Source organism: Seriola lalandi, unplaced genomic scaffold (assembly GCF_002814215.2).
Source record: "Seriola lalandi dorsalis isolate HSWRI2012SDOR001 ecotype SW California unplaced genomic scaffold, Sedor1 jcf7180002054926, whole genome shotgun sequence".
In the NCBI taxonomy this organism is placed as follows: domain Eukaryota; kingdom Metazoa; phylum Chordata; class Actinopteri; order Carangiformes; family Carangidae; genus Seriola; species Seriola lalandi.
The window spans coordinates 441117-456155 of NW_019525478.1; the positions used below are offsets into that span (position 1 = coordinate 441117).

Consider the following 15039-nt stretch of genomic DNA (forward strand, 5'->3'; position numbering starts at 1 on the left):
ACAAACTAGAATATTACAGTTTTATGTTGGAACCGACCTTGTGGGCAAAAAAAAAAAAAAAAGAGTCTTCTTCTTGGGAAAAACTTCATCATCTTATCAATGATGTTAATCTACTTTCTCGTGAAAGAGACAGAACCAGTTTGTGGGCTTCAAAGTAATGGGGAGGTTCATTGTGGTAATAGTGACATTAACATGGACACTTTCCTAATTGTAATATTGTACAATAATGTAAAGAGAAAAAAAATATATTTACTGATTGTTTTTATTATACTTTGTAAATATCTATAGCCGTGTCTGAGCTGCGTTTTTTGTATTGTAAAAACCTCATTTAAGTTATGATGTAAGTTTTATATGTGCACTGAAATAAACGTGTGAATGATGTTTACATAGAGGTTTGTATATTCTTTAGTCACCTGGTGCAGTTTTCCTTCTCAGATGTTTTCAATGGTTAATGCCTGAAAGTTTCACATTGCTCACTGATCCGGCTCGTTTCTCTCTACCCAAATAAATCTGAATAAACACATAAACATGACATCACAAAGCACAAAATGAGAACCTGCAGGAAAAAAATCTAAATAATAGAAATTATATTAAAAACTATATTAACTCTTTGAACATTTGTCACATATTTTTCACATATTGAGACAAAAACAGAATGAATTTTATTCCAAACTGATATTAACTTGTTAATCTTTTTCTGTTGTTGTTGTTACATGTTAAAAAATGAACATCTATGTAAATAAATATATAATCAGAAAATAGAAACAAATGCAAATCAAATGTGGTCCAATGGCCCTGCAGTAAATCGTGTCCTATTGGAGATCAAGTGCGAGTAAAATCCAAGCGGCAGCGAAGTAACGCTCAAATAAATGTCGAGTAATAATATTGAACAGTCCAAACTGAAACCTCAGTTGCCAACGCAGTAACAGGAGCGATACAAACAGATAGGAGCTCGATCTTAACTAACAAACCCCCACCTCCATAGAAAACCACCTGTGAAACCACTTAATATTTAATGTGCAGAGGAACAGATGAAGATGCAGAAACAAAGCTGTCACCTTCAGTTTGTTTATCGTAAGGAAACCACATATGGCTGCGTGGTTCTGGTATATGACAGTGTGAGCCTCCTCGGCACCGTTCGTCATCCTGCCCACCACCCACTGCACTGCAGTCGTACTCAGCCACGGCTCCTTTTCAGAGAAGGAGAACGTTTCAGTTCTCATTAAGGCAGTGAAGTACGCGCGAATAACAATTCAACAGATATTCCTGTTAATGCAGAAACAAAAAGCGTGGGCACTATGAATGTCGCCTGGATATACAATTATACTTCAGCATCTTTCCTCGTTGCAGATGCATCACTATGTCATTTTTAATTTTTTTTTTGCTCATTCATCAACACCATGTCTGAATTTGACCTAATGTAATGTTTCACATGGTACAGCTACACAGCAGTGGTGCAAGATGATTTCTAAACACATCAGTAACAGACGATTATGCCAATCAATAAAAACTTGTTTAGTGTTAACCATCCTCAATCTTTTCTATCAATGTGACTAAACTCAACTAAAACAGCAATTGCAATTTGATTAAAAAAATACATCTCCGTATATTAATGTTAGGGTCAAAAAATAAACAGGGTCAAAAATGTATATGATTTGAATTGAGATTACAATAACCAGTATGCTGCCCATCAATCTGAGCCGAGCGGTTCTCTAAAAGTAATGAACAAATGATGAATCAGAAAGTTAAAAATACGACTGGGATTGTTCAAATAAGGATTAAATTCACTAAAAATAAACCTGCTGACATATTTAGCATTATTTAGAAAGTAATAAACACTTGAAATGGTTGGAAAAAAGTATGACAAAAAACCCAACCACTTCTAAATTTTAAAAAGGAATGGATAAACAGATAGATACTTTTATTTATCCCCTAATATAAATAAAATAAAAATAGCTGAAATAGTTGGCTAAATGAATGAATAAACAGTTGAAACAGTTCAGTTCTGCCTCTAATAGTATGACTACAAAAGGCAAAATAACCTCAACACGGATCAAAAAATACAGTAAAGATATTCATATTTATATAATTAATCACCCAGTTTATAATCCATTAACGAGATGGAGGGGCACTATCTCATGATAGAGCTGTGACGGTACATCAGATAAAAAAGTTGGGAACCACCGGCCTTAAGAACAGTTTGACTAATCCACCTACAACCCATTTCTAAAGCTTTCAACAGCAGAACCGCACTGGCTTCCTCAGCGAACGGAGCATGTTGAGTCGTCATGGAGACAGCTGTCTTGTCATCAAGAGACACAAATATGGAACTGAGTCAAAAACTGCTGAATAAACTCCATTAAAGTCTGTTTCTCTGCACTGTCTCATCTCAGTTTGTTGCTCTAAAGAAACCATGTGGGCTTTTACTAAACAGCTCTGCAGTGGCACCTAGTGGCCGACCTGCTGACACTACACCTGCTCTGATGAATGCATGATGCTGAAATACATTGGAGAATAAGTACTACGCCACTGGTCCGAGACGTTTAATCGTTAAATGATTTAAATGTTATATAAAACATACAAACAAATACATAATGTACACATAAGTTCTGACAACACCACTGTTCTTCATCTACCAATCAGTGTTGACAAAACCCCACAGCTGGTCGCTCACGTCACTCCGAGATCTCATAGAGGTGTCGATGTTGATGGGAGTTGCCAGGTCTGCGCCGTAGTGCACTGCAGGAAGAGAAAACAAGCGAAGCGACAATGTGAAGCCGCACCAGCGGACACGGACACAAGATACTAATAATTACAAAAAGCAAAGCTTTACCTCCTTTTAAGATGTTGGGTGGTGTATCATATTCCCACTTGATCTTGGTTATTATGTAGTACACCTGAGCCACGTACCTGTAGAGAGAAGGGTGAAAAATAAATCTCAACTGCTGGAACCTGAAAGCAGCAGCAAAATAAACATCTGGATTTTTTTTTTTCCAGAGCTGAATAGTGTTTACTGTTTCTCTTCCTTCTTATTTCCGGAGTCAACTTCTGTCTGTAAACGAACAGAGTGGGGTATTTGTCTATAAAATGTCATGTGAGAAATGCTCAATGTGGGTTTGCCAGAGCCGAAGGTGAAGTATACAAATGTCCCGTCTGTTCTGACCAACAGTCAAAAACACAAAGATATTCAGCCTACAAAATGATAAAGACACGAGTCCTCACATTTAAAAAGCTTAAATTGTCAAATTTTTGTCGCATTATCAAATACAGAACACCTCATTCACTGTATTTAATTTGTTTTATGTTTGTGACTTTTCCAGATCTTCTGCATTAACACAGATCTGTGGAAATAGAAGAGAAATGTGGAGATCCCTGAACTAATGAAAAAGGGGCTGTTCAAGACACTAGTCAAATTTTCTATCCGTCGTTACATAAAGAAGGTGAAAATAAGACTCCGTATTATATGCTCAAGTGGGATCAACACGTCTTCAAACTGAACCTTTACAATACATTTCTGAATATCCGACACTCACACTGCTGAAGGGATGACCTCTGTGGTGTCTTCATCCACCTCGCTCTGAAGAGTCTCCAGCTCGTGTTCAGTGTTTCTCAGACTTTCCAACTCTCCCTTCAGGAAACTGGAGGAGGTTAAGTATGCTAACAAAGAAAAGAGGGAATGCAGCAGGAAGGGGATTCATAAATCACACAAACAAATAAAAAGGATACTGTAATTCTGAGTCAGTGATCTGGCTCTTGGCTATGCACTGCCTCAGCTGCTCCTCCAGACTCTTCAGCTCCCTCTCCCTTTGCTTCTTCTCCTCCTCCATGTTCAGCAGCCTCTGGCCCACACTCTCCTCAATCTGAGCCTCTTCTGTGGGTGAAGGACAGTGACAGAGAGAAATGTGGAGATGAAGATCAGAGGGACTGGACCCAGGTATGAAACACTGAGTTGGAAAGTGCAGTAGATGTTCGTTAAATGTAAACAAGCTAATCCTTGTAACTTTCAACTAGACATTATACAGACCTGACTCACAACTGTGTGTGTACTGTAGATGAGACAAACTGTTCAACATAAATACAGGAAAACATAGTGATGGAGAACAATAACAGCTAAAAAAAAAAAAAGGAACAAGAAATCATTAAATGTCTGAAAACTTGCCTCTTAAAATCTGTGTCAAAATCCTTTTTGTTTCTATGTGCTGGTCAAAAAGGACCCGATGTTCATCTTTCATTCGTCTCAGTTTCTCCATTTGGCTGCTGTTGATGAGGGCCACCAACGCCTCCCCTGTCTCCTCCAAGTCTTGAAATTTATGACCTTGAGCCATTGTGGTGTCACTGGCAGCTAAAAGAAAAGATTACACTGAAAATATCACATGTTATCCCTGCAAGCGGCAATGAGTGAGACCTCATTAGGCTTATTAAGCTTCACATTATAAGCAACAATAAACAACCAAACATCTACGTCTTACTGCTCAGTGGTGGAAAAAAATTCAGATAAGTTACTGCAAGAGAAGTGGCAGTACCAAACAGTGTACAAATACTCCATAACAAGGTATTTCACCCCAGTACAGCAGTGTTCAAGCATATTTATACATGTCTATAATATACTTTATCTTAAAATGGGCCATTCTGCATAATGACTGCTTTTTATTTTGGTGCTTTAGATATATTTTGGTGCTAATACTTTTGTACTTTTACATAATTATATAAGATGTTGAATGCAGGACTTTGACCTGTGATAGAGTATTTTTATATTGTGGTTTTTTAAAGAAAAAGATCTAAATGCTTCTTTCACCACTGTTAGCTCATATCTGAAGTTGAGTAAAGCTAACTTACTCCAGTAACGGTGTAATACTTTCCAACACGGACAGTCTCGTTAAATTTTTAGCTGGACGGTCAAAGAAACAGAGAGCTAACACTTTATTTAACATTCATTAAAACCTCGCTGTGTTTTGTTTACAACGTTAACTACGTGCAGTGTAAACGTTAGCTACGTTATTAGCTAAAGTACGATAAAAAAAAATGACACTGCTGCACGTTACAAGTTACAATAACATTATCGACTCCATGTCTAATCTGTAAGAACAACATTTACAGGTGATATAAGCAAATAATTGATAAAAATTCAAGCAAAGAAAAAACATACCGAACGAGTCCTTCCGTGATTCAAATTCAGACGCCGAGCGCGCCGTTTATTTTCTTCTTCTTTGGTCAATGGCGGACTTCCTCCAGTGTTTGGTGGCATAGCGCCACCTACTGCACAGGAGGGAGCTGACACATAAATACCATAATAAATACAGCCGATAGCGGCAATTACCGGGGTTCAAGCAGCTGCCGTTGGTCTGTTTGCACTAAGACACTTTAATTATATTTCTGATTGCTTGTTTTAATGACATGGATGTTTTATTTTGTCTTGTGTAAAGCACTTTGTAACAGGTTTAGAAAAGTGCTCTACAAATAAAGACTAAAAGTACATCCCTATACTGTGTATATATATTATATAAAAAATTAAAATAAAATAAAATCTTTACTGCACCAAGATAATCTTATGCTGATATTTAATCCTGCGTACAGTTATTGCACTGGTAATGCCATTCCTTTTTGAATTTGTTGTGTGTAGTCATCCATATTAATGTATTTTTTTTCTTACAGATAAAAGTTCAAGAATCAGAGATGTTAGTATATAACTGCTATCTAGTCCACACATTATAAGCATGTACTTTCACCACTTTCATCCACCTGGTTCAAATATGCACCAACAGTTCATCAACGGTTAAAACATGATGAAAGGACGACGTAGGTCAGACAGTGATTAAAGACAAAGTACTTTTAAGAATTAAGCATCTTTTTACATCTCCAATAAACATTAAAAAAGTCTAAAAATGCACAGAGATCAAAGTTTAACTGCACGTTTATTATAGTTGTGAAATCTAAGTTCACACAATAAGATCATATCAAGAGAAAATAGGTCCCAACCTCTACTGGCCCCATTACTACTTGTCTTTTGGTGAGAAGTTATTGTATATTCAATTATAAATGTTACAGGTAAATTCACTAATTGTCAAAATCTAAAAAAAGGTCAGTGTGAGATCATAAAAAACACCCGAATAGTGAACCTGTTCCTTATATCGTCTTTAATTCTTGGATGATCAGAGTCATTGGATTTTACTAAGATGGTGGCTCAGAGGAAGCCATTCATCACTCCTTGTTTTTCTGCTTCTCCTTCTTCTCCTGTGCTTTTCGTCTCTGTCTGCCGATCTGTCTGAAGTACAGTCTCTTGGGGTTCAGACCGTAGGCCTTCAGTCTCTGTCTACTGAACTCCCGGCCGCCTATCTTCACCCCGAAGCCTCCCGACATGAGGCGTCCACCTGAAGGCTTGTGCTTCTTCTTGGACCATTTTGGCCTCTCAGTCCTGTTTTTCACCTCGACAGCTTTATCTGCTGCTTCGTTGCCAGAACTAATCTGAGGCTCCTCTTCCTGTTTCATCTTCTTTTTCTTGGGTATCAGGACCTCCTCCTCCTCCTCTTCCTCCACGTTGTCCCCTGCCTCTCTAAGAGCTTGGGCAAGTGTCTCGTCCGTAGAGTCCACGATGGCGGCACCGTCTCCGTCCCCTGCTTCTCCGTCTTGCTGCTCAGCGTTCTTCATATGATCTCTCCTCTTCTTCCCCACTTTGGTTTTAGCCTCTGCCGACTCTTTATCTTCCCTGTGGATTAAAGCGAATTAATTATTGTTACAGTAAAGGTGGATTTATCCATCAGGGTCCAATCAATTGGTGTGTTGTACTCACTCAGAATATACAGAGCCCAGGATTTCTTTCTTCTTTTTCTCATTCTGGGCCTTGATTTTATAGTTTTTCAAATCGCTCATCTCTTCCTTTTCAGACCTGAGAGAAAGAAAGAAAAAAAGAGATGAGTGTGGTAAATGACCTGAGACAAGGAGAACAGGTGTAACACTTAAAGGACAGCCCCAGTACCTGAACATGCAGGTCTTCTTCAGAGAGCACCACCGGTTCAGCTCCTTGTCGTTGGCATGTAAGACCTGAGGAGAGAACCAAAGTCGGTCATTAGTTCAAATCAATTAATTATGCATTTGGTCATTTATTTTTTGCATCAGGTAAATTTTAGAGACAAAATCTGCTGCTGCTTCATCTGATCACTGTGTGGTCTGCTCAGAGAGAAGATTAAGTTGAGATCATTCCCTGGTCAGAGCTTTCCCCAGAGGGAAGCAATACCAGATCAGTCACCTCAGGCTCATCACTGCAGCATTATTAACCAACAGCCAGTCAGCCTACATTATATCATCTTCCAATATATCTATTCAGTTTGCACCGCATTACGACTGTTCACAAAACCCCTCTCCCATCCAATGACTTTCTATTTCTATACATGCTCATGTGGCGAGGCTGTAGGAGATAAAGTGGTTTATTTCTCTGCACTGCCCCAAAGCAAAAATACAGAAGCAAAGTCGTTTCATTCTGTGAGGTTACACATTATATAAAAACAGCCCTGTACAAGAATTTTCCTGCTGTGTGGAACCAAACTTTAGGCTAACGTTAGCATCTCTGCCTAAATCTTCACTAGATTTGGGGAAAAAAAAAAAAAAAATACAATCAAGTATTAGCTAAACAGCTAAACACTAATATTGAAACCAAATCACAAAAGAACTAAGCTAATATTAGCTTAGTTAGCTAGTGCTGAGTATAGGTTAGGGGTGTTTTCAACCCACTAATGAGGACAACATTAGCTGACTTAGCTATCTAGCAATAGCTGATTAAAATCTGCAGTTGTTATTTCAACAGCAACAAAATAAACATTATCTGGTTAGAAATAAGCAGCTTTTGTCCATTTCTGTCCAAATATCAATTGGCTCAAAAACTACTAAAAATTTCAAGCAGTAAATCTGCCACATGTAAATCACATGTACAGTGTGAGAATGGAAAGCCTGACAGTCGTAGCGACATTGAAAAGGTGCGATGGGCTTTGTGAACAGTCAGTTCTCACCTCATCAGTGGTCAGGCCAAAGTCGTTGGGCAGGACCTGCCTGTAGCGAAACCTGCACGGGAGGTCGTCGATTATGTCCTCATAGTCCAGCTTGTAGTACTCATCCAAGTACTGCTCGAAGCTCTTCTCCTCTGAAACACAAGCAGCCTTCAGCCAGAGAACAACTACAACACATCACCGTCAGGAGACCCAGAGCAGCTGCTGCTCAGCGGCAGGTTTACTGACACTTACGAGGATCAAACACAGGCTTGTTTTTGGTGATGGCCTCAGCAAAGTAAGACTTCTTCCTCTTTTTGCCCATTTGTGGTATATCCTCTTTCTTCATCTTCTTCCTCTCCTTTTTCTTCTTCTTCTTGGACGCGTTCTGCTGGTTGGGGTCATAGTCTGCATCCATCTGTTTCAACAGGAACAAAGAAAAACAAGGTGTCAGGCCGACCTCGGCACAGTACCGGTGACCAGCTGAAGGGAGGATCAAATGAGTTTAACTCACAATGAAGTTTTCGTCGTCGCAGTGCGGCCCAGACACGCCACGTTCTTCTCCGTCGTACTCTCCTTCCTCTTCACCATCGGCGCCCTCGCCAGTCCATGTGTCCCAGTTCCAGTGCTCTGTGTCACACACAAGAAGCTGTGGCTCGAATCTTCAGACAGTTCAGTTAACTACATTTTCTATACAGATTTCCAAGCTACTACTAATAATGAAATGTGTACTTAGCAACAGACTGTTCTTGTTGCTAAACAGGTATCTATTGTCTCTACTTAACCCTGTCCTGATATCACTGCTTCGCTAATTCAGTCATTAATTACAGCAAGTAACAGGTTCAAGGTGATGGAATCACTGCATGTGAATAATGAATGTCTCAGGCTTACCCTCGAGTTCACCATCATCATCAAACTGAGGCTTTTCTTCTTCTTCATCTCCATAATATTCATCTCCAAAGAATTTCTGCAAACAGAACGAAGATCGTCACTTTCAATGTGCTTCAACGAGGGACAAACCGAGCGTGCAGCCTCTTGCTGAACATGCACATTGGCTGGAGTCCAATTTGAACACTGGACCTCTCAATCAGGAAGCAGCTGCACGCTAAATAAGTCTAATTAGCCAAACACCATACACCTGTGTGAGCTGGAGGGGGCGGCGTCGTCACAGCAGGAAGTTGTGCTCAGTCACAGCGTCCTGGTGAAAAACAAACCGCCAGAAGCAACTGTGCTCTCAGAGCTCTCAGACAATATGAGCACACACACTTTCCTGAGGAGTCTAATTAGCCAAACACCACACACCTGTGTGAGCTGGGGAAGCAGCTCGTCCTCACATCTGGCTCATTCAAGCTGAGACACTTTCCAGCTGTTGGATCCTGTTGGACCCAAGATTTAATGACTCAGACCAATCTGTCCAGTCAGTTAATTATGTTCTATGTTTTTAATCATGTGACCTACTGAATTACTACAGAGGCCTTTTGTTAACATCAGGCACACTGTTTATGGTTTAACTAAATCATTAATCAAATGAGGAAAACAGGAAAAACAAGGGAATAGTTTTCATTAACGGTCTGTCAGGTGTTTAGACTGTCAGGGCTTAACATCTGTACAGATGTTATTTGAGGAATCCTAACATCCCGCTAAGCCGCGTTCTCACAGAGCACATCAACAGTTTTTCATTTCAGACAAAAGCAGTTTGTCAATTGGTAATTAGCTCATTTTCTTCAAACTATATGTTTTCATTAATATTAATAGAAAAGGGCTTTTAGGATGAGGGCTCATAGATCTATTTGGTGGCATTAAAGCTGTCTGAGGTGGTTAACAATGGCTGTGTTTGCTGTGAGCGCTGGAGCAGGACAGAGCTGCTAACATTAGCTTAAACTCCGGCAGCATCCAGGACGCACCTGCATGAGCTGGTCGTGCTGTTGCGGATCAAAGTCTCCGTCCAGGTCCACCTGACTGAAGGCGAGCTGCTCGTTGCCCGTCAGCTCCTGAAGCTTCTTCAGCTTCTCCATGATCTCGCTTCGCTTCAAGTTCTTCAGCTGCTTCAGCTGCTCCTGCTTCTGCTCTTTTTCCTGAAATAGTTGTGGGGCAGAGATTTATATTAGCTAATAGCTAAACATTGTGATTTACTGCTAAAGAGACAGAGAGTTATATATAAGATAAATGTTTTTTTTTTTTTTTAAATGTGATACCTTTTCCTTCCTTTCTTTCACTTCCTCCCTTTTGCGTTTCCTGCGGTCGTCTTTGGAGCGCACTGAGGTGGCGATGTTTCGCGGGTAGGTCTTGATCTGCTGAGCGTCGGGCTCTTCGAAGCGGAAGTTGTAGCTTCTCTCAAAGTCCTCCTGCTTCTCCAAGAACGTCTCCCCTTCCTCCTCAGAATCCTCCAGGTCGTCCTGGATGACCTCGTCGTAGGTTGGGATCCTGAATGCGTCAGGAGAATTAATTGTACACGTGCAGCTTCATTTCACAGCCCAGGTGAGCAAACCTGACATCCAGACAGGCGTCGACGTACCGTTCATCGCCGTCGTCGTCATCTAGGTAGCCCTTGTTGAGGACATAATCTCTGAGGAAACACTCCTTCGCATCCAGCTCTGGGTCGTTCCAGTAGTCCCTCAGGTATTTCTGTCTCGACACAAACCAGTGTTAAAATAAACCTCCCCGCCTGATTTCTTCCACCCTCCTCTGTCTAATTACACACACTCACCATGTCCTTCACCTCCTCCGGACCCTCGAGCTCGGCCTGACCTTTCAGCCACTCCACATAGTCTGCCTCCTCTTTATCCTACAAACAGACACAGACCAGTTCATCCTGATGTGTAATTCTTTTGTGTGAATCTATTTCCAGAGGACGAGCAGCTGCCAGGTTCTGGCTTCTGACCTTCTCCTCCTGAGTTTTGATCCTCCGGGTCAGCAGCTGGGATTCTCCGCCCTCCTCATCGCCTTCATCCTCATCACCGCTGTCCTGGATGAACTTGCGGAAGCTGACAAGAGGTTTCGGTTTCCGTAAATAGTCTGCGAGTGATACTGCTGCACACCTTCAGATGGTTTGGGCCTTACCTTTCTTTCAGCTCCTTCTGCTCTTGAACGTAGCTCGGAGAGGCCGCTCTCTTTAAAAAGGAAAACAACGACAATTGTTAAATCACCTGACATCAGATCTGAGGATCTCCAAACTCCTGAGAAGGTTTATATAACTTTGTCTACCTCTCTTCTCTTAGCGGCCTCCTCATCATCGCTGTCGTCATCATCTTCATATTTACTGAAAATTAAAATAAGATTTTCAGTTAGTTTCAAGTAAAATGTGAAACGTGAAAGTCACAAAATTGTTTTTGCAAATAATAAAAAGTGGCTGTCAATGTAGATTATTTCATAATGACGCCAACCTATGAGCAATTAGCAAAACGCTGCTTCTCACATGGCTTACAGAATAAATGCATATATCATTTTGAATAATAGACATTTTGACTGACATGTCCCGAGTCAGCACCCTCCGATCACATTGTTTTAAATTGTCTATAATTTTGCCACTTTGTGAGGGTGTCCAAGTCAGTCACACTATGCACATATGTACACGTTGCATATACAAACAATATATTTTATTTTTCTCCTGGCATCTTTAAACAAGGACGATCAGAGAGATTTCTTTTCTTTAACTCCTCAGTCCTGACGACAGGATCCAACATTTGTTACTTTGACAAATCGAGGCCAGTGAGGACTGACTTCCTGATTTGAGTTGACTTGGAAAAGAAGACTGATTGTGGTGCAAAAACTGATGAATGTAAATGATGGAGCTGACTCACCCCTCTCTTTCCAATATGACTTTACGTTCATAGTCCTTGAGATACATGGGCTTCACTGCTTTCTTAGAGGTCGAAGGCTTCTCATCACTGCTGGATGCACCTGAAAGCAAGAGATTTAGATCGTTTGTTTACCGAAGAAAACATGAGATGTCCCACAGACTGTGAAAGCAACACCAATTATTGTACTTACCACCTTCTGAGTAGAACTTGGCATCTTGCTGATAGATCTTCGGGTCTTTCTTCTTCAGCAGTGACAATGTTCTGTAAAAATCCCTCTCAACTTCAGGGTCGATCTCCTGCAGGGGAAATAAAAGTCGGTCAACCTCAGTGAGACACTGTTATCTAATGACAGAAGGTGGAAAGGAGAAGAAGCAGCGATGCTAACCACTTCACTGTCATCAGAGCTGGACTCGGACGTCTCAGAGTCACTGTCGTCATCTCGGTCTCCGTATCGGTCCTTCACTGCACCACAACAACAACAACAACAACAACAACAACAACACAGGACAAAACAAAAATCAGATTTACAAACAACACAGCGCCGGAAAAAACAACTTTCAGCTAGCTACACTTCCCACGTTGGCTTGTTAGCATGATCGTTAGCTAGCAGCGACACACTTACGTCTCTGTAACTCTTCTCTCTGTCGGTATTTCTCATATTTCTGCGCGAACTGGGAGTTGATTTTTAATTCCGATTTACCCGACATGTTTGTTTTTTAACGGAAGGATAAATCTTTATGCGAAAAATTAAAAACTACACACTAGAGAAGAGAAATCATCCCAGCTGCTACACACGCATGTGAGAAGCTGAACCACGTGATTTCCGGTGCACAGGTCAGGGGTTACACACGGTGTCCTGCAGGGGGCGCCATAACGACAGTTTTACATCTTATTTTTTAACTTTGACAGACATCAACACATTTCTAGAATATGTTGTTATTTTTTATTCAATGGGAAAAACAAGATTATTTTCACACTTTCACTACATTTTTCTTTTTCTTTTTCCTCCTTTTATAATTGTGTGGAACTCACTTCTGATTTTTTATTTTATTTCATTTAATTTTATTTATTTACTGTATTTATTTTTCGCTCTCAGAAACACTGAATAAGGAAATCTTTCTAATTGAATTTGCCTTCCTTTTATGTCTTTTCTTATCATTTTTTATTCATTCATATAATTACTTTTGAGTTTATTTTATATGTATATTTATCACCATTTAATTATTTTATTTATTGTCATGTTTTTATTCTATAAATACTTATGGTTGAACATGTTATCAGCACTCCTGTATGTCTGTATCTTATATTGTGTAGGCTACTTGTTTTGTACCTGGCATGGTACACTTAGTTTTGTTAAAATAAAATAAAAATAAAACAATTTTATGAATAATGTAACTAAGTTTTAATTAGAATTAAGATAATTAGCTATTAAACTTTGAAACTCCAAACATTACAAATACCCAGAAACTGGATATTTTGATAAAGTCAACCGAGTAATGTTAGCAGCCAACATGCTTCAGGATAAATTATAATCTGAGAATTTTCAGAATAAACATAATATCAGCTCACAATCCAAGCCGCCTGAAGAATAAAGACTCCCTCAGAGAGAATATCTTTGGAAATGAAAGCTACCACATATAGATAAAGTCAGATCCAGATGGTCTGCATACAAACAAATAAATATTATTAGTACTATTTACAGTGACTTCATCATTAGATTTCAGTCATTTAAGCAAAACTACGACAATATCTTGTATGAAAATGTTTCACTGCCAAAAAGGATCTCGACATATGTTAAACTCCATTTACCCCAAATAAAAATCAGACCTGTTTGCTGAATCACTAATCTGGCAGGTTATGGGACAGGATGTTTACTTGGCATGGGAAGACCAGAGGGGGCGAGGCCGTGTGACGTATTAAACCAAACACTATGTGACATCATGTCCCATCACAGCAGCAGTTTGGGTTGTGCGTACGAGATCTGTTGGAAGAGTTTCCAGAACAAACCTGACGTGACTGACTCATGACAGAATCAATATAGGCCAAAAAACACAAAACTTTGACCTGATTCGGAGACATCAGTGTGGTAAAGCAGATGCCTTACACTGAATATTGAATCGTGGTTTGATAAAGGAGGAGTAGCAGGTGGTTTAGTGTGTTTTTAGATTTGCATGAATCATTCGTCACAGTCATTCATGACATTCTCACTTGTACGTGTATTTCTTCATCTAAAGCACTGGCTTCAAAATGATCCAACAAGATGCAGTGAGTTAATAAGCTAATGAAGCAGTAACATGAAGTGAACAAGGATCAGTGTTAGGGCCACTATATATAAATGATCTTCCACCACAGTGTTACTGGAGAGAATTGCAAATGTGGTTATATGCTAAGCTAGCAACAAAAATGTCTTCCTTTCAATATTGACCAAACTAGTTGCCCTCATGTTGAATTTCTCGTGATGGGTCGAGAGGTCAATATAGTTACTGACTTTAAATATCTGGACATAATAATGGTTCCGAATTTTAATTTAGAATAACGTTGCAAATTTTAGACAAATTAGAAATTGTTTCTCACTGGATGCAGCCAGGATATTTTTGGGTGCTACAATCCTTTCCCACTTATCTCATTGAATTACATGTTTTCGGCACATGTCTTAAATATCAGGTGAAATCGACTGGAACCTGCTCAGGTATCATGTCTATATATATATGTTATGTATAATTAATGAATTTATGTGAATAAACAAAATGGGATTTTCTGTTCTTCGTGTTTATTCCATGCCAAAATTTAAACTGGATCACACAGAGATACCAAATTAGCTATAGCTGTATAGGCTAAATGTTGATGAATCATGTTGAGCCATACATCTGAAAGTCACGTTCAGGTTTTCTTTCAAACGGAAAAACGTGCAGCGGGTGACCTCAGCTGTGTCAAGTCCTTCCATCTGTAGGAGTAACTGGAAAGATCCAGCCAGTCACACATGACCTTTTGTGGTTACGTTAATGATTAATCATGTCAAGGGATTCAGATGAAACCTTTCTAGGAAAAAACAGACATTCTCCACTGTGTGTTCAATAACTCTTTTTGACAACAAGTGCTGAGAATCAGGAAAGATTCCCACTGTTCGTGATGTGTATTAATAATCATGTAGTGTTTACATTTTCCCCTGGGGAGTGGTCTACCGTCAGCAGGAACTACTTGTTTTCTTATCTGTATGTTTTGCACACATGTCTGTATGTGTCACTGCATCTTTTCCCTGAGTC

General features: G+C 39.7%; 2 protein-coding genes and 1 non-coding gene across 3 annotated transcripts; all 3 read right to left on the reverse strand.

Annotated features, from left to right (window-relative positions):
• Positions 1 to 2528: 2528 nt before the first annotated feature.
• On the reverse strand, positions 2529 to 5221 carry spc24 (SPC24 component of NDC80 kinetochore complex). The gene is made up of 6 exons (XM_023431601.2): positions 5147 to 5221; positions 4160 to 4342; positions 3727 to 3871; positions 3534 to 3638; positions 2834 to 2910; positions 2529 to 2739 (listed from the first exon to the last, which is right to left on the reverse strand). The coding sequence occupies exons 2-6, from the start codon at positions 4323 to 4325 to the stop codon at positions 2633 to 2635; spliced, it is 600 nt and encodes a 199-aa protein (XP_023287369.1). The 5' UTR covers positions 4326 to 4342; positions 5147 to 5221; the 3' UTR covers positions 2529 to 2632.
• A 591-nt stretch (positions 5222 to 5812) lies between these two features.
• On the reverse strand, positions 5813 to 12594 carry kri1 (KRI1 homolog). The gene is made up of 18 exons (XM_023431693.2): positions 12399 to 12594; positions 12162 to 12238; positions 11967 to 12072; positions 11777 to 11876; positions 11181 to 11235; positions 11037 to 11086; positions 10858 to 10960; positions 10684 to 10761; positions 10492 to 10601; positions 10172 to 10400; positions 9881 to 10051; positions 8868 to 8943; positions 8491 to 8606; positions 8232 to 8394; positions 8001 to 8131; positions 6974 to 7038; positions 6788 to 6883; positions 5813 to 6703 (listed from the first exon to the last, which is right to left on the reverse strand). The coding sequence occupies exons 1-18, from the start codon at positions 12481 to 12483 to the stop codon at positions 6199 to 6201; spliced, it is 2316 nt and encodes a 771-aa protein (XP_023287461.1). The 5' UTR covers positions 12484 to 12594; the 3' UTR covers positions 5813 to 6198.
• Positions 7165 to 7262, reverse strand: LOC111673826 (Z30 small nucleolar RNA). The gene has a single exon (XR_002762128.1). It is a non-coding gene; the product is annotated as a Z30 small nucleolar RNA (small nucleolar RNA).
• Positions 12595 to 15039: the final 2445 nt, after the last annotated feature.